This window comes from Apteryx mantelli, chromosome 1 (genome assembly GCF_036417845.1).
Source record: "Apteryx mantelli isolate bAptMan1 chromosome 1, bAptMan1.hap1, whole genome shotgun sequence".
NCBI classification, from domain to species: domain Eukaryota; kingdom Metazoa; phylum Chordata; class Aves; order Apterygiformes; family Apterygidae; genus Apteryx; species Apteryx mantelli.
The window spans coordinates 162,508,043-162,533,583 of record NC_089978.1 but is presented as its reverse complement, the minus strand read 5'-3'; the positions used below and the strand labels follow the sequence as shown (position 1 = coordinate 162,533,583).

Sequence of the window (25,541 nt, the reverse complement as noted above, 5' to 3'; positions counted from 1 at the left end):
TTTGAGAATTTTCTTAATGGATTAAGAAGTCAGAGAACTCATGGGTTTTTGAACCCTTAAATACATCAGTCCCTGACAAAGGAGAATGTCACTTGATTTAGCCATGCCTGCTCTAAAAGCCATTGCAATACTCCTACCTCCCATTACATAAAACATTAGTCACTTTTGGTACCAGTCGTTCAGGAATTGCTATCCTTATGATTGGTTGTAAGTAGCCTTTGAAAACAGATGCAAAATACATTTTAATGATAAAAAAAAAAAAGAAAAAACAAGAAAAATGAGTTCCAACATCACTATCAAGGCAAAAAGTAATACTCTCTTCACCTACTTCACGCTGTACTAATTGTTCAGATTTTTGAATTAGATTGTTATTTCTGTAAGTGACTATGAGCTCACTCAGCAAATTTTGTGCAATAGTGCAAAGCGTACTTATGTACATGTGCTTTATGCTGCACAAAAATGCATTCAAAGTACAGGTATCATGCACATTATACAGGAAGTATTTTAGGAAGTGCCCACACATTGGTGTTTTTAGGCTCAACAAGAAAGCTGTCTGTTTGTGTCAATGTTTGGAAGCTGAAATGGTAATTCTGCTTTTGATGGCCACCTCCCTATTTTTGTTGGCTGTAATCTTTAGCTTGCATTTAAAAATAACCTATCTAAAAGCTGACTACTTGCAAGAATATCTTCCTTGTCAGCCTTTCTCATTCACTACCTAAAGCATGTGATGTACCGAGAACTTGTTTACAGCACGCTTGACATTTCTGAAATGCAGGTCAATATGTATTTGATTTTGAAAATGGTGCCTCCAGTTTGAGAGGCCTATCCACATAATAATGGGATTGCTGTGACTGAATTAGTCCTCTGTTCATTGCATTTTCTAAGATATATCCTCTGCTCCTTGGCAATTAAATCTATCAGGCTCTGCAATAAATGCATTTTTTTTAAAACAACACCTGACTTTATTTACACTGACAACTTTCATCTCCTAAGAAACCTGTGATGAAGAGTCAATGGCATTCAGACAGTCCATACCAGATTCTAGTTTCCATAGTACTGGGGTAAATAAAAAGTAATTCGTTTGAGTTGGCTGAATTGTCCAAGGTTTGTGTTTTTAGTGATTTGACCTGAGTTCATAATGTAGATCTTTGTATAATGTATGTAAATAGGATATATATATTTACTATTCTAGTCTAATGATTTAAAGAATCATTCTGAAGTGTGGTATTTTTAGCTTGATAGAGACAGTTCTTTATGTGAACATACATAGCTTGATGAGTAATTATGTTGTCCAGCACTCTGAAATGCCCTCTCTTTTTTGTAGGGGAGTCATCATTAGCAGGTTAAATTCAGACAAAAGACTTGCACATAAAAGCTTAGTAGAGGCATCCAGGTGCCTAAACGGAGAACAAAAACCTCTATTATATGCCAGGAGAACCCCAGGCAAATACATAGTAATAGCAAAACTAGTACTTTTTCTTTGTAGTGCAAGTTCACTTTCCAGCTTCTCACTGTGCTCTATAAAGGCAATTAAGTAAATACAGTTCCTTTTTGTAGATATGGAAACAGAGGTTTTAGCCATGGTCCCAAAGCAAAGAAAGAAGGGTCACAGTTGGACTCCATTTTTGGGCTTTAAGGACTAGCCAGGTGCCTGGCACAGAAAGCAGCAGAGTAACTAAGATGTCTTTCTACACCCTTGGGTCAAAGTTGTCCCCTCTAAGAGAATGCCAACAAATAATAATTGAATGTAGTCATAGTCTCATCAGTCTCTTCGGTGCTGTTGGTTACAGAAACTACTGTGCTTTGACTGTTGTAGTGAACTGGACAAGCTAGGTCCGGGATGGAACTTTGCCCTTTAAAAAAACAAAAAAATCTTCAGGATGTGGGAAAATCAAGAAGCTTTCTTCATACTGCTTGAGTTGGAGATGTTCTGAGAAAGAAGAATCTGCAAAACTGAGTGACCACTAAGATCTCAGAAGAAGCAGCTCACTTTTTTCCTTTACCCATTGTCCTTTTTCTTTCTCTATGTTCAGCCACTTCCTGACTTTAGTTGTTCCTACTGTAGCTCCTCAGCTCTCCCTCCTCCACCTGCCTGTAAAGAGCTGAGCTCAGGGGAGGACAGGAGCACTGCAATAGACTATACAGATAGTTTCTATGGTCTTGTTCTCAAGTCCTTTGCAGAAGTGGTGAAAAAAGAAGTTTTCCTAATTAGGATCATTGAATTATAGAGTAATTTAGGTCAGAAAGGATCACCAGAGGTCATCTGGTCCTCCTCCCACTGAAAGCCAACTAAGGCTGCTCAGGGCCTTGTCCAGATGAGGATTCCAAGGATACAGATTCCACAACCTCTCAAGGCAGCTTTCTCCAGTACTTGACTACTGTCATGGTCAGAAAAGTCGAAAATCAAAAAGTTTCTCCTAAAACCTAATCAGAATTTTCTTGCTGCAACTTGTGTCAGTTGCCATTAAGTAGTTATAGATAGCAATAAGATCTCCCCTTAGCCTTCTCTTTTGCAGGCTAAACAAATCCATCTCTCTCAGCCTCTCCTCATACATCATATTCTTCAGCCCCCTGACCATTTTGTTGGCTTTCTGCTGAATTCACTCCAGCATGTCAATATCTTTCTTTGACTAAGGAATCCAAAACAGTACTACAGATGTGGTCTTACAAGTGCTGCATAGCAGGAGTAGTCCCTTCCCTTGATCTGCTATCTACATTCTTGCTAATACAGCTCAGGATGCAGTTGGCCTTCTTTGCCACAAGGGCACAGTGCTGGCTCATGTTCAATTTGCTGTTCTCCAAGATCCCTAGCTCTTCCTGCAAAGCTTCTTTCAACCACGTTAACCCCCAGCCAGCCCTGTTGCATGGGGCTATTCCATATAGGAATAGGCCCATGCAGGACTTCGAATTTGCTTTTGTTGAACTTTAAGAGATTTCTGTTAACCCACTTGTCCAGCTTGTCAAGCTCCCTATGAGTAGCAGCCCTGTCCCCAGGGTACTGACCACTGTTCCCAATTTGTGTGATCTGTGAAGTTGCTGAGGGTGCGTGCTATCTCATCTCCAGGTCATTAATAAAGATGTCAGAAAGTCCCAGTACCAGCTCCTGTGGAACGCCAGTTGTAACTGGCCACCATCTGGATGTTTTATTGCTGATCATAATCCTTACAGCTTGGCAGTCTAGCTAATTTTCCACTCACTATAGTCCACCTATCCAACTCATACCTCACCAGCTGGTTATAAGCATGCTAAAAGGCTCCACACACATTTTATCCTTATACAAACTCAGCCCTGTATTTCTGTTGTGTTATTAGAAGAGAAATGGTTGTGAAGGAAGGATTGAACTGACCTTTAGTGAAACCATTACATTAAACTACATCATGTTTTCTTTTTTTTAAAAAGCTCTAGTTAATCTTTAAATCTTGTTCATTCTGTGCTGCTGCTTTCCTTCTCCTAATGAATTTCTTAAGACATTCTGTTCTCCTGAATCTAATCCACCCTATAAACTGCCCATTAAGTGAAAAAATAAAAATGTTGTATAGTTGCTTCTGAACACAAAACCCCAAGCCCCTTTGTCGTCTAACTGTAAAGAAACACCTGAGAGGCTGTTCAGCCCGTGACCCACATTTCCTCCTCCGCTGCTAGGACCTTGATTGAGCACCTGACCATGAAAAACTGTGACTGGTTCTTACTCTTTGTGCCCATCCCTACAATTAGCCTTGTGGATGACTTTTCTAATATTAGAAGCCAGCCAAGTTAATTACCACCTGTGCAGTGTGCATTTTTCTTCTTCACATAGTCCAAAGTAAAAACCTTGTAAAATGTTGACATATCAACCCCTGTTAAATATGATGTTTTTGAGATGATCAAAAACAAAAAAAAAGCATAATTTAAAGCAATATTCCTCATTAACTTTCACTTTGTACTGCACACTGAGGAAGAAAAAAGCAGTATCATGGATAAGTCCAGATCTAATATAAAGGCCTGACTGTTGACTTAAATGGACATAAGCTAATTTACAGCAGCTGAGGATCATGAAATAGACTTTTTTTTTTATTTAAAGGTGAGTGATTCTTTTGTAGAGAGTGCAAGAAAAGTTAGTTTTGGAAGGGGTACTTGCTTTCACCAGAGCAAATGTTCAGAGAATCTCAGCAAACCACTTCACTTTTTATCTATGGAAGCAAGTTTTCTGTGTGATCATTGTTTCCAAATACACCTGCACAGGAAAGAATAGCTTCAATGACTGGCCATCCTGTATAGTGACCCTGTATAGTCTATACTATTCTGTGGTTCCTTTTCAGGATAGCCACCCAAAGTCCAGTTACTCTGGCTTGATGTAGGATTGTAACACTCACTCTCACCTCTGTGTTTTGATTCACTGACATCTAAAATCATACGCTTAGAAACAAAGAATAAAGGCATGAGAATCTATCCAAGATGGATAATCACCTGAACATAAGCTCCAGGTTTAATACAGTAGCCAAAACACTTTATGTAATCATCGGATGTATAAGCAGGGACATCTCAAGTATGAATACAGGAAATAGTTGTTGGGTTTTGTTTTCTTTTTTAAATTGGGCATAGTTGGATTTTTTTTTTATCCCTGACATACTGGGTATGTCTAAATTGTCAGATAACTTAGCTTCCTAGTTTGCTCCTCAGTCTTGGCTCCCTGATCATCTACGATGCACAGAAGTTAGTTGGCACCATGTCTGTCTCAGGGAGCAACATAGCTCTCTCCAAAAAAATATTGGGTGTATGTTGACAGTAGTTCACTCCAAGGAATGTTTCTTGAAGATAGTATAGATGGGACCACACTGTGTTTGGTTCCTCTTTCTTGTCCTTCAACACTAGCTCAAAAGACTGCACACATTCTAATACTGCCACATGCTGTTAAGGCATTCTCCAGGTCATGCAACATAGACCTTCAGCTTCATGAAATAAAATCTCCAATCTAGTAAACTCTAGCATGGCTCTCACATTATATCAGACATTGACAAATGCAAACATAAAATAATTCTTATGTCTAAGACCCAAAGGAGCACAACTCAAGTCCTCAGAGACAGGTACTATGTGGTACAGATGTGGCCAGCTTGCTCAAGAAGGAGCTAGGCCCTGAACAGTGTGTGTACAACCGCTCCATACTGCTTGACCTGGGTGCTAGGGATCACTTCTTGGAGTGGATACTTTTAAAAATGTACGTTTAGCCACTTGTCCAGGTCTAATCTTCATAGGTCAAGAAGGGTACCTATAATTTAACAAAATTAGAAGAAAATATTTGAAAACTTCCCATACAATTGGGGAAATTGACTCCAGGAGCTTATCTGGGAGAAGGTCAAGGGGTGGCTTGGTCATAGCTTATTAGTATCTGCAAAAGAAAATGACATTTGTTAATAGAGGGCTTACCAATTTAGCAAAGGTTCAACAAGAACAATTGGCTGCAAGTTCAAAGACATGTTCGAATTAGAAATAAGGGATGTATCTTTCATCTAGATAATTATGCATTGAAATAACTTACCGAAGTTTGTGATATATTACCCATTATTGGAAATTTTTAAATCAAAACTGAATGTTTTTCTAGAAGTTATGCTCTAGTTCAAGCACAAATTGATTTTGAAAAATCCTATGGCCCCTGTTTTGCAAGAGCTAAGAATTGTCCTTTTGGAATTTATCACTTAAAAATCTGTCTGAGACTTTTTTTTTCCTTATCTGAAGTCACCTAAACAAACAAGCAAATCAAATCACAGGTAATCTACAGCGTCAGAGCTTACTGCATTTTTACTATTAGAGAGAGGGAAAGTTCTTTAAAACTCTCTAGAAATTTTCCACTTTTCCCCAAAGCAACTTTTTTTTTTTATGTTTCGTGTTTCAAAGTGCTTTATAATAAGATATGTACCTGACCATCTTTCTAGTCGTGTCCATCACAACTCCGAGACATATACAGAGATACACACTAATTCTGCTGTATGGCAGTGGTGTGAGACTTTTGCATCTTTGGAACAGCTCTCATATGCTCCATTTAGATTGATCATTGTCCTTGTGCTTCAGCATACAGAAATGGAAACCTCCCTCCTCTCTCCCTTTGCTGTTCTGAAGCCATAATGTTTTAACTAAGGTTTACAACTTCTGGATTTTCCTGAGCAAAAACTTTCCCAGTCTTTAGAATTTTAACAGAATTTACTGATTTGCCTCTTGTTATTTCTGTTGGAAGCCATCTCTTTAGTTGACCAGCTGAGAAATCCCTACAGCTGTTGCTTTCCACTGCCTTTATATTGTAATGTCTATGCCTTATATGCTCACAAGGGACATGAAGTGCAAAGGCTATAGGGAAACTGAGAAGCTTTTAAAAACCCATGTAAAGAGCTTCTTCATAGATGGTTTTGATCTTCTACAACTCTTTGCATGAGGTTCAGGAAACTGCAACAAACACAGGGATCCAAGAAAGGTTACTGTCCTTATTGTCTTCCTTGAGGCCCAAAGTGGTCAGAGCAGATGGGAAGAGATCTATCTTCCCTTTTTGACTTTGCTAATATTAGTCCCTTTGCCAGCCGTGTTGCTTTTTCCATTATAGGGTTTAGGAAAAGTTCCTCAGCAGTTTGGGAAGAGAAGGTGTGTTGTTTTGCACCACTTACTTACACTCTGTGTAAGAGAAGGCCAGTTCCTCCAGGCCTAGAGGTTTTTCTTCGCTGTAGAATTGTAACCTCTCTTCACAGGACTCTGGAGGATAGGAAGGGAGGACATTACTTGCCAGAACAGTTTTTGGGTAGCAGAGATTTTCATCCATAGAGTTCCTAAAAGTATTCTGGCTCATGGCTCTTCCCCTGTAGATCTTTCAGACACCTGACTCAAGGAACTTTTTCTTCAGCAGGCCTTAGAGCTTTACGAAAGTTGGAGAAATTCCCCCAGATATAACAGTAGTTAAATAAAAGATAAATTTACAAAAGCATATGTATCTTTTTAAAAATACTCAAGAAGAGTAGAGTCAAAAAAAAAAAAATTAGAAATTCAGGAAATTCTGAGCTGCAGTCAATAGCTGTGTAAGAAGTTAGGATCATGCCATAGTATACCCTGGATCTTAACTCTGCATAATGAGAAATTACATACTTTGAAAGAAGAGAACAAAAAAATGGAAGTGTTTTATTTCAATGAACAGTCATCAGGAGGTGTAAACAAAATGTTTATAAAGTTCCAAGAGGAACTAGGCTCCCAAGAAAGTAGCTGCAATAAATTTCAAAATGCACTCTATCACAGGTTCACTTTCAATACACACACTGAGAACACAAGGGCTATTGCATTCTGTCACCATGCCCAGAGGGACACCCACTTTCCATTCTAAAACAGTTTCTTTGCCTTGTTTTGTTTTCTGAGAGAAAAGTTCAAATGTAGAGTCACTGTTTATTCTAAGTTAACACAATATGCATCACTGCATATTTTCATTAGATATTTTACATTGTGAAAGTCTGTTTTGGAGAATAAGGCTGGTGCATGTAAATGCATAGTTAAATAATGTATCAGGATAACAGAAAATTATGTTAGAATGACCATTCTCTGGTCATTCCGTATTAAAAGCTATAGACATAAGTTATGGTTTTATTATACTAATGTTACAGCTAGTTAAATTATGAGCAGCAGTTAGATAGGTGGTTTGTAAATCAAGTAAAACAAATCATTATTTCTATCTTAAGCAGTTACTGTCATTCAATGATTTCCATCCACACAAAGACATAAAATGGAAGACTTAGAAATGTGTGCAATGGGGGCATTTACTGTTGTGATGGCTATTTGGGCAGAAATATGTGGCTTGTTGTAGAATTGCAGCTTTAATCCCATTTTTTAATTCATAACAGGTGTATATTTGTTGATTTTCTGTTTGTTCTTGATATGGCAGATGAAGCAGAGAGGCTACAGTCAGTGAAAAGAATCACAATAAGCATATACACACATGAATTTTTTGTGTGCACATGATTTACTGCTCAGCAACCTACTTAAATGTGTGTTCCTGGTGTGGCCTAGTGGATTCCAAATCCAATTCCATTTCCAAGTTTAGCAAATCTGGTAATTTGGGCTCTGATCCTGCAAAGGCATAGCACATTCCCAGCATTACCCACTATAGTCACTTCTACTGATTTGGGGTATAGTAAGTTGGAATTAAAAGAACATGCAGAAGTATGCTGGGTTACTATGCACTTGGCAGTAACTCTGTATCATGGTACTTCTCCTGGGATAGCAGGACTACAAGCCCTTTCCATAGCTCCTAAAATTGAGCTAAAATTTTTGGTGCCAAATCTGTTTCAGAAAGCATCATTGCTTACTGTTGTTTGTACTACGTTAAATCTCTGGGTCAAAGTTATTTATTGTATTAAATCTCCATAATGTCAGTCCTGTTTAACATTATTCCTTACAGCCTGTAAGACTCAGTAGTTTGGTGTGTAGTCTCTGGTATGCTTGTTAGGTATTGTAAAATCCCAATGATTTTTTAAAACTCACTACTGCTTTATAATATATTACCAAAGTGTGTCTTGCCTATCTTTCTCAAATACTATAATGAAATTTACTTGCCGTCTAGATGGTTCACTGTTTAGGCACAGTTGTGAGAAGAGTTGTATAACAGTCTAACAAGGACTGACTCTGAGATGCTGCTCACATAATATGGCATTACCTAAGCAGCTCACCAAAGCATCCTGTCCCACCTGAAAGTAAGGAGCTCTCTTAGCAGCTACACCTTGTTTCCCCCATGGTGCTAAGTATTTTTTCAGCCACCTTAAAATGGCCGCTCTAATACGTTAATTGAGTTTGAAAGCTTGTCCAGTTTCACTGTAATGATGTCTGTGATTCTGCTCTTTCTAAAAATGCTGTTTATTACTTCCTACAGTACTATATATTCCTCTGTGAATTTCAGTAAAAGCCATAGTCTGTGTTCCTGAAGTGAGAAGTGGGGCTGCTTGGTGACATTCCAAGGAAAATTGCTGATTTTACTGAAAACTTTCAATTTACTGTTGGGAAAAATCAAATTAAATATTTTGTTCTGGAGCAATTAACAAACAAAAAAAAGGCTGTTTTGCTGAGATGCCTTGAAACATCTACTGAAACCATTCCTTAATCGAAACATTGGAGAGTGAAAAAATTTGATTGAATCAAAAATGGAAAGAAGAGAAAAAATTCAGGTGATTCCAAAATGTTATTAGACCTAGAATGAAACATTTGTTTTCCTTTTCTAGTCATGCAACCATTTTCAATGAACTTTTTAATTTATATCATGTTTGAAGTGAGAAATATGATTTTAGAGTAAGTTGGTTTTTAAAATGTGCCAAAGAATTGCAGTATTTCCAAAACAATATGTTTCAGGAAAAATATTTTATGCAAAATATTAACCCTATTTTGTCTAATCTATTCCACGAATTCCCCTCTTTTTTTGTCTCCTGAAATTGTGTTTTTGGAGAAACTCCTTTTTTGTTTGTTTGTTATAGCAATTCAGAATCTGTCAAATTTTGGTAAATCAAGCAAAGTCTCATCAAGGGAAGGGAGAAAATGACATTCAGGTAAAACTAGACTACATGATCCACATCTTTAGTAATAAAGCATGAAGGAAGAGGCATGCAGAAGATACTGAACCACATAAAGAAAAATCCTCCCTAGACAGAGTTCTTTTTCAAGAACCCCTCAAGGTACTTGTATCATTGTATATGCCTGAACCAATTCCTCAAGATCAAGAAAATAGGGTGTTCTGTGCCTGATCATAATTTGTTTAATACTCATGAGACACTGAGGTTCCCAGTTTTCTCTTTCCGTTTATTTCCTGCCAAATTTTCCCTTTTGTTTCCCTCGGATAGGTTAGGGAAGGAAAATGCTGCTCTCATCAAACAATGAGCAGTCCCACTGCCTGGGCCCAGATGTTCATAAAAGATTGCTTTAATTTTTTTTTTCTGCAGTCTCTTCCTCCCCCAGCACAGCAGCTGAGGGTAAGTCCCTTTCCCCTTATGTTCATCTGTATGTCATCTTGAATTTAGTTTGAGATTTCGGTCAATTTGACTCTGAGGAAGGGACTCTTGGGGCAAATATTTCCCTTTCCTGATTCCAGGCACTTTGCCTGCACGCTAATTATGCAAACTGGAGTTAGATCAGGGTTGCAGAAAACTGCAGCATTTGTTATGTTTGATTTTGGTAACAGAACAATATAAAAGTAAAACTAAGTGCTCTATTCTGAAAAAAAGTACTTTTACCTTTGCATGAACAACTTCAAAGTTTCCGGCCCACATGCTTTTGCTTTTCTTTTGCACTAAATAACATTAATTAGGTGATGATAATATTAAATTCTCCTCTTAGTACAAATCTCTTATTCTCACTAATACTAATGAGTAAGTATTTAAACCTGTTACAAATATTCTCCAATATTTTTTTCAGCAGCAGTCAGTTAGAATTCTGCAGTGTGAGAATGTGAACAGAAATTGCATCAAGATGTTAAACCCAAACCGTTAGGTGAATTAAAATAGAAACATATCTAAGCTAATCTTGACAATAGAACATTTAACACTTCACATATTTTCAATAGCCACTGTTCATCATAATTCAATACATCCTTTCTTGCATATATTTCAGTTTTCTACCCCCTCTGCCTCTTTCACTCCCAGCTGCTATGATAGCCCTCAGGACATCATAATCTCTTTAACTGTGATGCCATAATCTGCTGCTAGCATAAGAGTGGAAGAGAAAAAACTGGAGAATATTACACACATAAAAACAATTCCCTTTTTTCCTCCTTGTATTGGAGGCTTAAAGAAGATTTATTAAGAAAAATATTTTATTATCTATAAAATATAAAAACTATTACACTAGAGTTAACTGAATCTGGCAGTTATTCTTTATTTTTCTTAATAAAGAATGTCCTCAGTTATATATTTGAAGTAAAGCTGACAGTTCTTGCAACAGGAAATGAGCCACTACCAGAGGAGGTTATCCCAACTAATTTATTCCTGCAGTGGAAGAAATCTGCTTCACATTGATCTAGAATTTCAGACAATGCACTATGGCTCTCTCAGAAACTAATGCAAGCACACCACACACTCCACTAAAGATATGCTTTATGTATGCTGGAGAGAAGACAAACACACTGGCAGAAACACATTACAGCATGTTGTGACAATATGTCCCTTTTCGATACAACAGCTGGAAGCAGAAAGGTTGACTGAAGATGAAAGGGGATCCCTCCAGTAAAGGTTCAGCATCCTTGGGAACCAGATGGGCTGCAATAGAAATCACAACTAATATAGGCCAAAAATTCACTGCCAGAAGAGATTTTCTTTTTATTCATGGCAGTTCAAGGTTTTATTAGAATGGAATTTGCCAAGTCATAGAAAATGAAGGTAGAAGTGACCTAGAACCTCCTTTGTTCTGTCCCCACCCATGCAGGATTGGTCCATCTACATTTGCTAATCTTTGTGTAGTCTGTTTTTCAAAGGCTTATAACATAGGACATTTTATCTGCTGTTCTTAGGTTATTTCACCACAAAGGATTTATGAAAATTTTTCCTAAATATTCAGACTATGTTTCCTTTCTTCTTCTCTTTACTTTTAGTTTTATCATCTTAGACCCCCTTGGGCAGCTTTTCCCACTACCTGCTTTTTGGCTTTTCATATTCCTCTGGATAGCTGTTACATTTCTCTACAGTTGTCAGAATTTTTTGTTACAAGACCCCTGGTTTAATGTCACTTGCAGATGTCATTACTATTCTGTTTACTCCCTCTTCTACTAATGAAGATGTGAAACAACACAGCACCTCTCATTGATCCTGTTAGGTACCTCCTGTCAAGCTGCTATGCTGCTGTTTATCAGTACTCTTTGTTTATGGTCCTTCAGCTAGCATACATTTCCCATGATAGTGCTCTTATCTAAGTCCTTCAGAATTAATTTTTCAAGTAAGATTTTGTGAGACACTGTAGGAAAGGTTTTGCTGATACTTCAATCCAGTCTTATTGCTTCTGCTGTTTTCCCTTCCTCCACATAAGGGGTTCTGTCCAACCACAAAACAGCCAAGGAATAACAATGCATGATGAGCTGTTTTCCTCCTTCAGGTGTAACTTTCTTTCCTGAGGATCTTGCTCTATTAACACTTGCTGCTATAATGACAGACACTGTCAACAATGCGGTAAACGGCATTGTTTACTGTGATGATTTGTTATTCAGAAAAGTTTCAGGGATTCCAGTAAGATGTGTTAGATGATTAACTTCTTATTAGGTTGAATAAGGGCTGCAGTCACATCCTATTCTGTTAGGATAAATATTAAGGGTCAGATTTCACCCCACATACATTTACATTGAGTAAAATGTTTTACATGAGTGACAAAATTCTCATTATGCCAGCATAGTCTCGATTGCTGTTTAGATATAAACTCATTAAAACAGCGGAATTTTGCAAAAAGCAGACTTCTAGTCAGTGTGAAGATGGCAGAAATGGACCCATACCAGCAACTCCATCATCACAAATCAGGATTGTCCCTACCCTTTCTCTGGTAGACAGTGATTTGTCAGAATTCCCTTTCAGAGCCGATCACTTCTCAGAACAGGGAGCGGTGAGGGTCACTTCTGAGTGATAGGAGGTTCATTCTCTCTTTCTTGTAGGATATTGTCTAATTCTCTTTGGAATGATAAAGCTGGGATGGAGTTAACCTCTATCATGTGAATCACCTGTACTGGTTTATTTTCTCAGGATTAATCCACATGCTAATTATGTCTTAATGAAATCAATTAAGGAAACTGCCAGAAGTACAATGTCCTTCTCTTACTCTGTTCTTCAGTTCCTCCTCTACTCCCCTTCTTGCTAGTTTTATTGCTCTTTGACTACTTTGTCCTTCTTATAAGTCTGTGTAAGCTGGCATTTATCTGTCTGCTGACTCACTATTCTCCTGTAGCCTCAAGGATTCAGGAAAACTTTGTCTTAGTGGTATATTGAAACCCAAGGTCTTTAGAGTGCTGCATGCAGGTTTCTCTTCTAACTGTTCTCAGCTTTATCCCTCTCCTAGTTCCAGGATGTTTTGGAGCTGCTTTCTTACCTTGTTTTTGTTGAGACTGTCAGTTTTCTGGGAGTATGCTTGTACAGCCCCTACCACAATGAGGCTCCAGTTCTTTATCGTATTCCCATGATACAAGTTTTCTCCTTGCTATTTATTTGGACTCATTAGTATGTGTGAACTGAAGGGTCATTGAAATATTTATTCTAGTTTCAATCAAATTCTTACACTAGCATAAAGCAAGAGCTATGGTGTCCACTGCTCGGTCTTAGTTCTTGTCCTTGTTTTAACTGTTGTGAGTCAGCATATAGATGGGAAGGGCCTTGACTGGCACGTGACATCACAGTTTCTCTTGTTCTCTGCGCTGTGTTTTCTTTTAGGGGTTATCCTGCTGCTTTTGGATAAGTTACGAAAAATGAAATGGGAGCAGATGTGGAGACTTACAGCAGAGCGGGAGTTAATGAGCATGCTGTCCACTTCACTGGCTGACCAGGTGAGTAGGACATTGTGGAGTAGTGGCATAATCACTACTCCATGGATTGAGGAAGATAGGAAAAGGAAAGAGGATGAGGGATGGGCAAAGGGAAGAAATATTGTACCTGCAGTCACCATTTCTTGCATCACTGTTCTGGGGCAAATGTGGAAGAGAGGAATGGAAATTTACTCATGAGATTTCTCTTACTGTGCTGGCATTTTTACCTTCTCTGTAGATGATTCATAAGAAAGACAACTAGGGTTTTAAAGCTTTAATTTTCATTCCTCTTTCTTTAACATAAAATCCTCCAGACTTTAGAAGTCCAAATACACTGTGTCTTTCCTACCGTTTTTATCTAGGCTGATTTCAATTCTAAGAATCTCTAGATATTTCTTTGCTGTCTCTGGCAGATGAGTCCACCCAGTCTTTAACATACTCCTTACCACAACAGCCCTATGAAGAAAAAGTGCTGCTATCTCCCTGCCACAGATGGGAAACAGGCTGAGCGAAGAAATAGTGTGTCTATAGAAAGAAATACATGTTTACTCTCTTTGTGTTTCCTACCAGCCATCGGTTTTTAATCCGGAAGCCCTGTTAATATAGTACTGGGCCTGAACCAAAGAGTCTTGCTCAGCAGCTTATTAACTCAAGTACAGCATCATATTTAGATACTTCCACGGCTTCTGAGCTAACGTCTGGTTCATGACCAGCCATTGTTAAGCAAACATGGAGCTTACTGTACACATCTGTGTACAGTACCCTTGCAGTCTGATCCAAAAACTACTACGTTCATGAAAAGGGTTCTTGCAACTTCAGTGTATTTTAGATCCAGTCCTTAGTGACTGGATACCTGCATGGGGCAGAATTCCGCAGATTGGACTAAGGTTGCTTGTCTCATCCTGCTGCCTTAACCACAAAACCATTCTTGTATCTTATTTCTCCAACTGGAAATCTGCATAAAGGCAGAACATGTTCTGGCCCTTATGGTGTAAGCTGTTCTGCAGATCCATCTTACATGCCCTTTCCATGAAATATCTAGAATACTTGTTGCAACAGTAAAATTCTAGCTAAAATACCACACAGTAATTCATATTGAAGCAGTTCAACTGCTAGGATTGCTTTCATCTCCCTTACTGAGAAGCGATGCAGTACTTACTAACAGCAGGTATTTTGTCATCTACTGCATATAATTCTCCCTGATGGCTAGAAAAGGAACCAAGTTTCTTGCCAGCAGTACAAGGTACGCATTTTGAAAACTATGCTGAATTTCATTAGCTCTGTGTGTCAAGAGAGCCTGTTCCTCAAGTTCAGATCCACACATCACCCCTTAGAGTGGTAACACCTTTCATGGAAACAGGATTTTGAAGCAAGGTTTGCAGAGTTCAGTTTGCTGTTTTCCCTGTGAGAGGGTGAGGACAGTCAGTTCAGAGGGTCTGAGATCACCACTCTTTGAAACCAATATACCCAATCATTTCTCTGTTTTTGTCCACTAGGATATCTTCAATGCAGTCATCAAACAAAATCCCTTCCTTGTCTATCAGCTTCCATGTTTCTGGAATGTGCAGCTATCTGATCACACTCGTTCTGAGCAGTGCTACAGAGATGTATCTGATCTGAAGGTATGTTTTACAGAAGGTTGGATGGGTGGTATCCTTTGGGACAGAAAATGCAAGACTCTACTGTGACAGAAAGATAAAGTCCCTTAAACAGGAAGAAAACGATCACATATAGTTTGTAAGGACACCAACACAGGGGACGCAAATATTACTTTGTCTTTGCATTTTGACAGACAGAAAAGTGAAAGATGAATCCAGCTATTTAGAGTTAGGCAAGGTGTTAGATAAGTGCTTCACCTTCTCATGTTTCATGCCCACCTCTTCTATGCCACTGCACCTTACTCTTTAGCTACAGTTCCTATTGCTGTCCCAGTTCTTAGCTCTTTCATGCCAAAGAATACAAAATCTTTTTTTGTAGTGGACATGTTTGAAATTATCTAGTCAGCATTGTTTAATGGATTGCATTTCACTAAAAGGGCTGGGCCAACTCTAGCTAGAAATACATTAAGCCAAAATTTAAAGACCTTGCATATTTCTTACCTAGCCTTTGCATGCACTTCACCCAGCCATACTACCACATTTATTTTTACTGGGACTTGCCCTGGAAAAAAAGGCTGAATAGAAACCTATTAATTTAATAAAATGAAGCTATGGTATCAATTCAATAGCATATTTTTTATTATTGTTAAATAGAATATATTTGAACAGATATGGGTGCATTAACATTAATTGTGCTGTGGTCATTTTGAAAGGCCAGACTCAATTGTGACATGCAGAGAGTTCAGGACTGGAAGCTGATTAAACTTCTTCCAGGTGTAGAATAAGACTGCTCAGCTAAACAGCAGTAGACTCCATCAGGAGAGACATTCGGCATCAAAACACAGTAAATATTGCATCATTTTTGGTGTATAATTTCAAAAGAATGAATATATTTCATTTATATTTTAAGACTATTCTGGCAAATGAGTTTAATAAAATCACAGAATCATAGAATGATACAGGTTGCAAGGGATCTCGGGAGACCATCTAGTCCAACTCCCACTCCAGGCAGGACCAGCTTAGATCAGGTTGCTCTGGGTTTTGTCTAATTGAGTTTTCAATATCTCCAAAGATTGAGATTATACAACCTCCCTGGGCCCCTGTTCCAGTGTTTGACCACAGTCTTATATCTAATCAAAATTTCCCTTGTAACACTTGTAGAGTAATGGCAGAAGTGTTCATTATAAGTAAAGAAAAATAATCACTCTGGACACACCAATTCCAAAAGCTTCACTTTCCAAGCAACAGAAGATATACCATATTGGTTAACTGACCTATCAAAACTGGCCAGTATTGAATTTCATAAAGTATTTGCAACCAACTGTTCAGGCATGGTCCGCAGAAGACAGCTTTTTAAATTAAATAAATATATCAATAAACATTTTGCAATAGATATTTGTAGGGCAGGATCCATGTAGGGACTTACAGCATCATGGTCATGCCATGTAATAAGATGCTGGTAGAGATTTTAGTTCTTCTGTGCTCATGTTAAGAATCATGTATGAGAGCAATTGTCAGGCCTGAAACAAAAGAAGGGAGATTTTAGTAGCAGCGAAAATGTTTTCTGAAGGATGAATTGTAGAAAAATACACCTCTTACCTGGGAGATATCACAGCATTTTTCTGTGAATTAGGATCTTACATTAATTTTTATAATCAGCTGAGACAGTCACAGTGGGGTTCAGCTCCAGATTAAGACACCTACACTTAAATGAGAACAAAATATTGAAGTTAATCATTGGGGATCTAGGGCTTGGTTCAGTTACCTATACACAGGTCAAGTCACTTAGGCTATCTGATACATCTGTATGGGGCTAGCAGATACAACACAGACCTGCAGGAGACCCATACCCTTTTGCCATGGCAGTTTATAGGCAGGCAGGTTACCCTAAGGTGCCTTAAATGTTGCTACACATCTCTAGTTAGGCAATCGAATCATGCTCCCAGTCAGTACCATCGATGGTGCTGGAGAGTGGTTCAACTCATCCATCCCAGAGTAGCCATCTAATGACTAACTGGTCAGATCACTCTCTCTAGACTCCAATGACTATATTGACTAATCTCCATCAGCAGTGGGACATCTAGCACATACGTAATGCTACATGTAAGCATTTAATGTAAGTTGCTTAAATACAAATGGAATCCTATTTTCATTGTCGATTAAGAATTTTATGTTTACAAGTATGACTTAGGCTTGGTTGCTTATTACTTTATACTGTATCACACTGTCAATTTCATTACAGTACAGGCAGTGAAGTATAAGATGCAGAATATCCTCCACAGGCTCTCTGGAATGAGTTACCTAACTCAGCAAGGGGTGCAGACATGCAAGCGATCTTCAGCTGCACTGGACTTAATCACACCACTAATATTAGGAATATCCCCTAAGTACACTATTGAATTGGGGCCATAATTCTTTGTTTAGAAAGAGAGGCAGAGCTTTATCTGTGCAAATAAGCCCCACTGACTTCAGTGAAGCTCTGCCCATATTCATCAGTTAAAGAACTGGCCTTCAGGCAGCACTGTTTAATTGGGTTGTGCATTTTTGTGTTTTATGAGAAATCTTAAATTTGTGAAAATCCATTATAAGAATTAACAAAATTTTAATTCTAAAAAGGAACTGGGCTGTCCTGGTGTGTGTTCCTTACAAATAAGCAGCAGATGTAGTTAGCCCAATTTTGAAAATATACTCCTTAAAATCACCCAAGCTAGTCAGTTTCCATGGCATTTAATACAAATGGTATGACACAATGTATTTGGCACATCCTGTATTTCATAGTAAGACTGGAATAAAAAATTAAGTAGGAGAACCCTCCAGGGGAACAGGGAGAGAAAGATCTATTATGAAGTTTTTACTGTAGGATTAAGAGGGATGGCATAGGAAAGAAGGAAACACAGGAAGAGATTTAAATTCCAAGCTAAACCTGGCCCAGCCAAGTATTCCTCAAGTCAGATCAGACTATTTCTCACGTCAGATTGAAAAAACACTGATTTAATTCCATCTGGTCTCAAAATCCATGGGATTTGAGGATTTGTCATCTTTTATACACAACAGTATGTCAAATAGAGAAACCCCATAGTTGGCTGCTGTTCAAGTATGCGTACACTGCTTTTCTGCTGGCCGTAGGATGGCCAGCATGCTTTTTGGAGGCCTATGAGGCTCTTGAATATTTTGCATCACCTGAAGAGGATTCTAATCATTCCTTTTGGTCTATATAGTCCTCATTAAGTTGCATATGTATCAATTTTAACAATATTTGTATTGTCATATGTTAGAGAGAGTCAAATGTAGGACTACTGCTAAACTCTACTCTGCTTGCTTGTTCCAGCTGAGCATCACATACAATTGTTCCGCTGAATGCGGGCAGACTCGCATGTGGGGCTGTTCTACAGTAGACACAAGAGAAACAGAAGTATTTATAATCAAGTATTACATAGTTCATGTCTATTAACTTTAAATCCCTCTAAAGCAACATTAGAATAGAAGTACTTTAATAATTTTGCTTGTCTAAATGCTTACCTAGTTCCTGTCTTGTATGCTGTAGTGCTAGAAACCACAGTGTCAACAACTAGACTGAATTTTGAGTGGTTTTGTTCTGCTGTATGTGGCATATGGAGCCACTACTCTTATAAACAATTATACAGACAGAAATCTTCCTTTCCCCACCCTGAGGCCACCTGTTCTAACAGTGCTTTCCATCGGTCAAGAATCTCTTGAAGTGAACAATTTTAATAGAAAGCAAATGGAAACAATGCCCTTTAATTCTTCTTGCCAGGTGAGCCACTTGCAGTCTCTAAAGGCCAGAGGTGTTTATTTTTGCATAGCATTTGTTAACGCCTTGGAAGAACGCTCAGGAGTTACTACTGAAGGCTGGCCAAAAGATGTGGAAGTGCTAATAGTCATTCTCTGTAGGCATCCACTGCCTATCGTAACTCATTTATCTCGGCTACTTACATGGTCCCCAGCAGACCAAAATGTGAGTGGACAGGTTTGCTGTAGGGCCATGTCTTACTGACCTTTGAAGCCTGTGGGGATCTAGCTAGAACTGAGGTTCATCTAAACATTGCCTTTGCTGGATTGGGCCCTGTGTTTGCTTTCCTTTTTGGTTAATAGTTTGTTCCTGTCTGGGAAGAAATCTCAATTACTGTGGTTTGGCACAAACCAAATGGCAGGAAAATCCTATGAAAGAAAGTAATGAATTGTGATGCCTCTGACAATGAATCATGACCTCACTGAATGAGTCGGTCTTGAAGAGAAGTCTGGTTGTCAAGGATACAGATGCTATTTACACACAGAGAATCTGGTAATTCACAATCACGAAAAAGGGATCCTGGACTTTTCAATGGGAATATATCAAATTATTAGAATTTACCCCTCCAAATAAGTAATCTTGTTGATTGCTTTTTAAGTTGGCTTTGAACACAACTTATGTTAAATTAGCAAGTAGATAGATAATTAACTTCATAAAAAAATTTTTGGAAAGTGGAATTTGTCATTCACTGTGCTCTCCTGGGGAATATCTTCCACACTAGAGCAACTTTGTGAGATGGCCTCCTAAAGTTTATACTGCTTCTTCTCCATAACCCAAATGTATCATTTCAGATCTGTCTCAAACATGACCAAACATGACCTACTGCACCTCTTTCTATTCCAGTCCCTGAGCCAACCCCTGCTGTCCAAGCACCTCAGCACTGATCTGCAGCAGCTCTGGCATTCTGCAGCCTTGCACCTTTTAATGCCAACCAAGGAAGAACTACATTGAAAGGAGTAAGGGCCCAAGAGGGGTAAACATACCCCTTCCTTGAATGTAGTCAATAAGCTGCTTCCGCTCTGCCAAAAAGGGAGCACCATGGTATTATAAAGGTGTTTTTAACGGGAAGCTGTTTTGTAGACAGATAATCTAAAATCAACTTATGGAGGCCTCATGTTAGGCATTGGTACAGGGGTTGAAAGGATTGCTGCAAACTCTTCTGAGGACAAATTGAGAACTTTAGTAGAAAAATTAAAGACAGGGATAGTGATCTTTAGCCACCACAGGCAAAAGCTAGGGGGCAGAGTACTCACTGAGATCATGGTCACCAAATCAGTCAGGGCAGGGGTTCAAATCCTGCACCCAAAAGCAGTGTCTGGACCTCTGGGTTGCTGGCTACCCAAACATGAGTCTCCTCCACTCATTTAGTTCAGAAATAATGCTCTGGAGTTATAAAGCCTCCCTGATAACGTTTCTGTGAAATATTTGACCCTTTAGGAGAATTACTTTTTAAATGAACAATTCTTTTCTGATAAAACATAACTTAAAATGAAAATTTCGCAGCATCTCTGGTCGAGGTACCAGAAGTTGTGTGTGCAATGCTTGTTTGCACTGTGATTTGGGGCATGTTATTTAAACCAAACTTTTCAACAATAACATGCCTAAAAGCAAGCCTATTGAGATGGTATTAAAGTGACATATATGAGTGGCTTTATATGCATATTTGGTGAGCATTTCACTCCTATCGATTTCAGTGGGAACTATCTGGTTGCCTAAATAAGGACAGAGGAGCCTAGCTTTTAAGCAAGAAAAGCTCCCCACATGTAAAATATCACTTCTATTTATTTACCTAAATTGCAAAGTGCTCATAGGGTTAATTAAGAGCTTTGCAAAAATAAAACTCTTTAGGCTTAATTTATTTTTATTTTTTATACCCCCAGCTTAGAAAGTAGGTAGAGAGCCACAGGGATGGACAGAGGAGGATATCCTGGCTTCTCTGATTTCTTAAGGGCTGGAGGCAGGGTGAGAAATTCACAAGATCTGTCTTTGGGCAAAAATGAAACGGATTGTGGTGAAGGAAACATTTGGCTAAATATTTCTTGTGGAGAGAGAAGGCTCTTCAGGGTGGAGAAAAAATGAGTGAGAAGGGTACCCATAGAAATAATGCGTTGACGTTTATAGTTTAGTGGTTTGAACATCAGATTTGAAATATTTAATCTCCTCAGGAAGAACAGTGCAGCTGGAAACCTGCAAGGTTCTGCTGGGATTTTTGTTTTCAGTACAGTTCTGTTTAGGTGACCAACCTTAGAGCTCTCTCCTATATTCCGTCAGCATCCTCTGTAGCTTTCCATCTCAGATGCCATTGCCAGTTTATAAGGCTCCAATTGCATCATCATTTGAGTGATTTAGGTCAAAACCTTGCGAATAAATGGGAACTATCAGTTCAGTATAGTCTGTTTCACTAGGTCACAAAATATATGGAAATATTCCAGGAGGCTGAGTGAGCCTAATCAGTGAGTGGTAACGGCTGCTGATTAACTAGGGTAGTATTAACAGAAATGTAGATAGTGCCAAGTTGCTTAATGATAACTAACCAAGTGTTAAATAGCTGTGGAATTTTATGTCCTGATCTTTCAGTACTTAAATTGCTAAATGAAGATTTAAGAGGATAATTTCCTTAGTTCTCAGGAGGCCTCGATCAAGAGTGGGAAGGGTCTATGGGACAGACTATAGGATAGCACCATTCTTGAGATGTCTGTCCAGAAAACAGCCCTGCAATTTGTATGTTCTAGCTGCAATTTCCTCTGCCAGCCAGCAGAGCTTTGGAATAGCTCAGAAATTAAGAGGAAAAATAATACAGTATTACAGTGCTGTTCAGTCTTGGAAAGGGGATATTATAGAAATAAGATCTTAGATTCTAGGTTCACTTTCTCTTTGCAATTTTGAGATAACAGTTGGTCAGGCTACAAATAAGGTAGACGTTAAGTTTTGGGGGTTATTTTGGTGTGGAGGTTTTTTGCTAGTTTCTGTATAGCCTCTCTCCAGCTGATTTTCTTCCCCCTCCCCCCCCCCCCCCCGCCCCCAAGCAATTCAGTGTTGCCCACAATGAAGGTTTTAAAAGTCACGTAATGGCCTTAGCTTCTTTACCTGTGCAGCCCATTGTTTTCATGTACCTCACTGATGCCCATGACAGCCCACGCAAGGATTTCTTGGCTTGTGCAGGCCTGTGCAACTTCTGGTGTTGCTGATGGTGCAATAGACCAAATCAGACAGCTGCAGTCAAAACTCAGGGTGAATTTGTGGGCTGACAGGAGAGAAGAAGAAAAAAGTCTATGGATGTAGTGTTATATAGTGATGGTTAAGAGTCTTTTTGCTTTTAGAAACCTGCTGTTCTTTTTTGTGCTTTCATGTATCACATAATATTTCTCTAATCATGCTACATTTGAAAAGCAGCCTGCTCTTTCACTAGACCTGTTTTGTGTTTTTTCTGCCTCAGGTCATCCAGATGATTTCTTAGTTCCTTTATGTTCTTTAGTTGCATTGACATGTGCTGTCTTTCTTGATTAAAAAAAAATCAGCTTTTCTGGACAGTCATCAGCTCCCTTCAGCTTTCTTCAGTTGACTGCAGGCTGCCCTGACATCTGTACACATACAGCATCCTGACACATGTTTCAAAACTGATCAGATCTCAACCACCAGCTAGGCCCTTGACGCTTACCAGCTTTTGCACACACAACAGATTTTGAAGCACAGCATCAAAGAGACTCTACACTGACAACTGCAGTTGTCTGGCTTTGACATCATCACCCACACAACTGAGTAGAGACATCAGCACCACTGCTCAGCTGTGACGTGACAGAGTGTATGTTGATGGGAAATCCTGGCAGAGTAGGGGATCCTGTCCTGTAACAGTTTTGGAGTTTATAATCATTAAAAATTTCTGTGCTGAAGGTCCCTGATGTGAGCAGTCAGAGTGCTCACCAGGGTGTTAGGATGCTCATGAAGGCATCTGGAAGGAAATAATAGCATGTGTAGGAGTAGCAGAGAAAATTTTCACACAGAAAATTTTCTTAGCAGGCTTTTTTTCATCCCATTTTCCAGCTTCTCTGTGTTCTTTGATCTCCTCTTAAAGACTTGCTAGTTACCAGCAGATCAACAATTCCCATTCTGTGCCTGTTTGGAAAAAATGCATACCAGTACCCTTTAAAACTATTCAGCAGCCCTTTAGATTCCTTTAGCCCTATGCTGCTATTATGTTTGCCTGTTTCCATGAGGTAGGATTCAATCACTGAGGCCTTTTTTTTTTTTTTCCCCCCATGCATTTCCTGCCTTTTGCTGCAGTTAAATGCAATGGATGAAACATGTCAAGTTGTTTTCAAAGAAGAGAGATTTAAAGATCCATTTTTCAGTGGAGGAAATATGTCATCTTGAGTTTATGTCCTATCCTAGCAGTGTTGGCTAAAGCTTCTTTTGTTTCCGTGTTGTTCTCTATTTTCAAAACATGTTGAAGCAATGTGTTATTTCACAATCAAGCTACACATTTGAATATATGGACAAATGTAAAATCAGCAAAGAATGTAGCATTACCTAGGCAGAACATCTATACCAAATATATTTGTTCCAAATAATCTCCCAGATTCATACAGTGTGTAGCTTCTTCCTGGTCTTGATTTAAAAGTGCTCCTTTGTTTGGAAAAAGTGATTTGCCTACTTCCAAAATGATCTTACTCCCTACAGTTGCTTTTCTATAACTGCATGTATGGTTTTCTGAAATCCTGATAGCTTTAGTAGTGAAATCCCAGGGAGAGATAAAGACTTCCATATCAGGAAAGATTTTCATTGGTGTTGGGTTTGCAGAAGAGTGTGCCATGGTTTTTTGTGGTATAAATACTCAGTGAATATACTATATTGTCTGCTGAAGTTAGTGCAGGAAGAATTCAGGTCATGCCTGTTCCTCCTTCAGTCCACTCATTCAGCAACAGATGTGATCCAATAGGACATCCTGTTCATGTTGTGTTGGGTTGCAGACACCGAAAGAACTATGTTCATCTGCTCTTGGTTGCTTCTTCTCTGTGTACTCTGCTTCAATTCTGTGTGCTCCCTTCCACAAATGCAATGTTCAGAACAACATCCATTAGCTTACAATCCTAATGTCTCAGCAGCTGGCATTGCAGCTTGGTGGCAAAGAGGTTTGTGGCTGTGTGCGGCTGACACGTCACCTTCGCACAATTAACTTAATGGATTCAGAGGACCTCCAGAACTCCTAGCTTGGAAGTATTCTCAATGGAGATTTTTCTTTTTTTTTTTTTTTTAATCTCTTGAGAAGTTACAAGAATAAAACTGGATATAAAGCATTTGGCTTTTTTCTTATGCCTAAAATATTGCCTCTATAAAAGGAAATCGTTCCTGCAAGCCACTTTTGACTCCCTCTTAGTTTTTCCTTAGGGTTCCATTCTCGTTCACACTGTCAGAAAGCAGTGCAAAGTTGCCTTGATGTAAATGAGAATCAGGCCCTTTATGTCAGCATTAGTGTTAAATCTAGGCCAGTGTGAGAGTTATCTCCCATTAGTAGAAGCTAAATACCTTCTAGAAATAGGAATTCAAAGGGTGAAGCATTGTACTGCATCGCTATGTTGTGTGAAACAGCTGAGATCAGTCTTGTTTAAATGAAGCAATGGCGAAAAGGAAGTTGAATTAAATTAAACCCTTTTTGAAGGGTGCAAATGGATACGGAAATTCATTTGAGGCTTTTTCTTCTCAATACCTAACAAGAGAAGAGTCTGCCTGGCCTGAAACAGTGAATCAGTTTCATTAGCTGAAACAGTCATGTGGAAATCTGAGATTAATGTTTAATATCAACATTCCCTTCTCCCTCATACTGCCACTCCCTTCAACAGAGTCCATAACCTATCAGGCCATAATTAAAGTTGTGGCAACATTTATGAGGGGCTGCATCACAAACTAGAAAAATACACCAAGAAGACAAATATGCAAGTTATTCTGTGAAAGAGTTTAAAAACACATCATCTATACAGTATGCAGTTACATGTGAAAGATGTGGTAAAGTCTTCCTTATTAAAAGACTGAAAAAAGTATCTGCGTAGTTTTTTCTTTCTTTTTTTCTTTCTTTTTTTTTTTTTAAGAGGACAGTAAACTGAACATACATAAAACCAGCAGATAAAGCAAATCTGTATTCTAACAGCAGGATCTGTTTTCTCTTTTTTCCTCTGAGGTGATTCACTGGAATTCGCCAAAGAAGCTGCGAGTCAAAAACAAGCACGTGGAGTTTTTCCGCAACCTCTACCTGACATTTCTAGAATATGATGGGAACTTGCTGAGACGGGAACTCTTTGGCTGCCCCAGTGAGACAGATGTTAACAGTGAAAATGTAAGTGGGATGTCTAGGACTTGAAGATTTAAAGGGTATTTCATACAAGACACAGGCAATGTGAAAACATGGGAAGTTGGTTGTGTGGGCAGCGCAGTGCAGAGGGATTTGGGAGAATTGAGGTCAATGCTCAGATTCCAAGAGTGATGCTGTGCAAATTGTTTAAACTCTCTGTACCTCAGTTCCTTGCTTGTAAAACTGTCATATTAATTGCCTTTCTCCTGTTTTTTTTGGTTATCTTGACTTTTAAAAATCCCCAACAAAGGTAAGATCACAAACTGAAAATGAGGATTTGGGCTCTTCATTCCATTAAGCAATTTTGCAAATCTC

The 25,541-nt window shown here is 38.7% G+C and overlaps 1 protein-coding gene across 4 annotated transcripts in view; it reads left to right on the top strand.

The window, feature by feature from the left end:
- The window catches only part of LARGE1 (LARGE xylosyl- and glucuronyltransferase 1), a 285,687-nt gene that overhangs the window by 225,591 nt on the left and 34,555 nt on the right, over window positions 1–25,541 (top strand). For all 4 annotated transcript variants that reach the window (XR_010886140.1, XR_010886141.1, XR_010886139.1 and 1 more), the window contains 3 exons: window positions 13,383–13,495; window positions 14,971–15,096; window positions 25,056–25,211. Coding sequence is in view for 1 of the 4 variants with exons in the window: in XM_067309055.1 (XP_067165156.1) it covers window positions 13,383–13,495; window positions 14,971–15,096; window positions 25,056–25,211 (395 nt within the window). In the remaining 3 variants the exon portion in view is untranslated. The remainder of the gene's footprint in view (window positions 1–13,382; window positions 13,496–14,970; window positions 15,097–25,055; window positions 25,212–25,541) is intronic.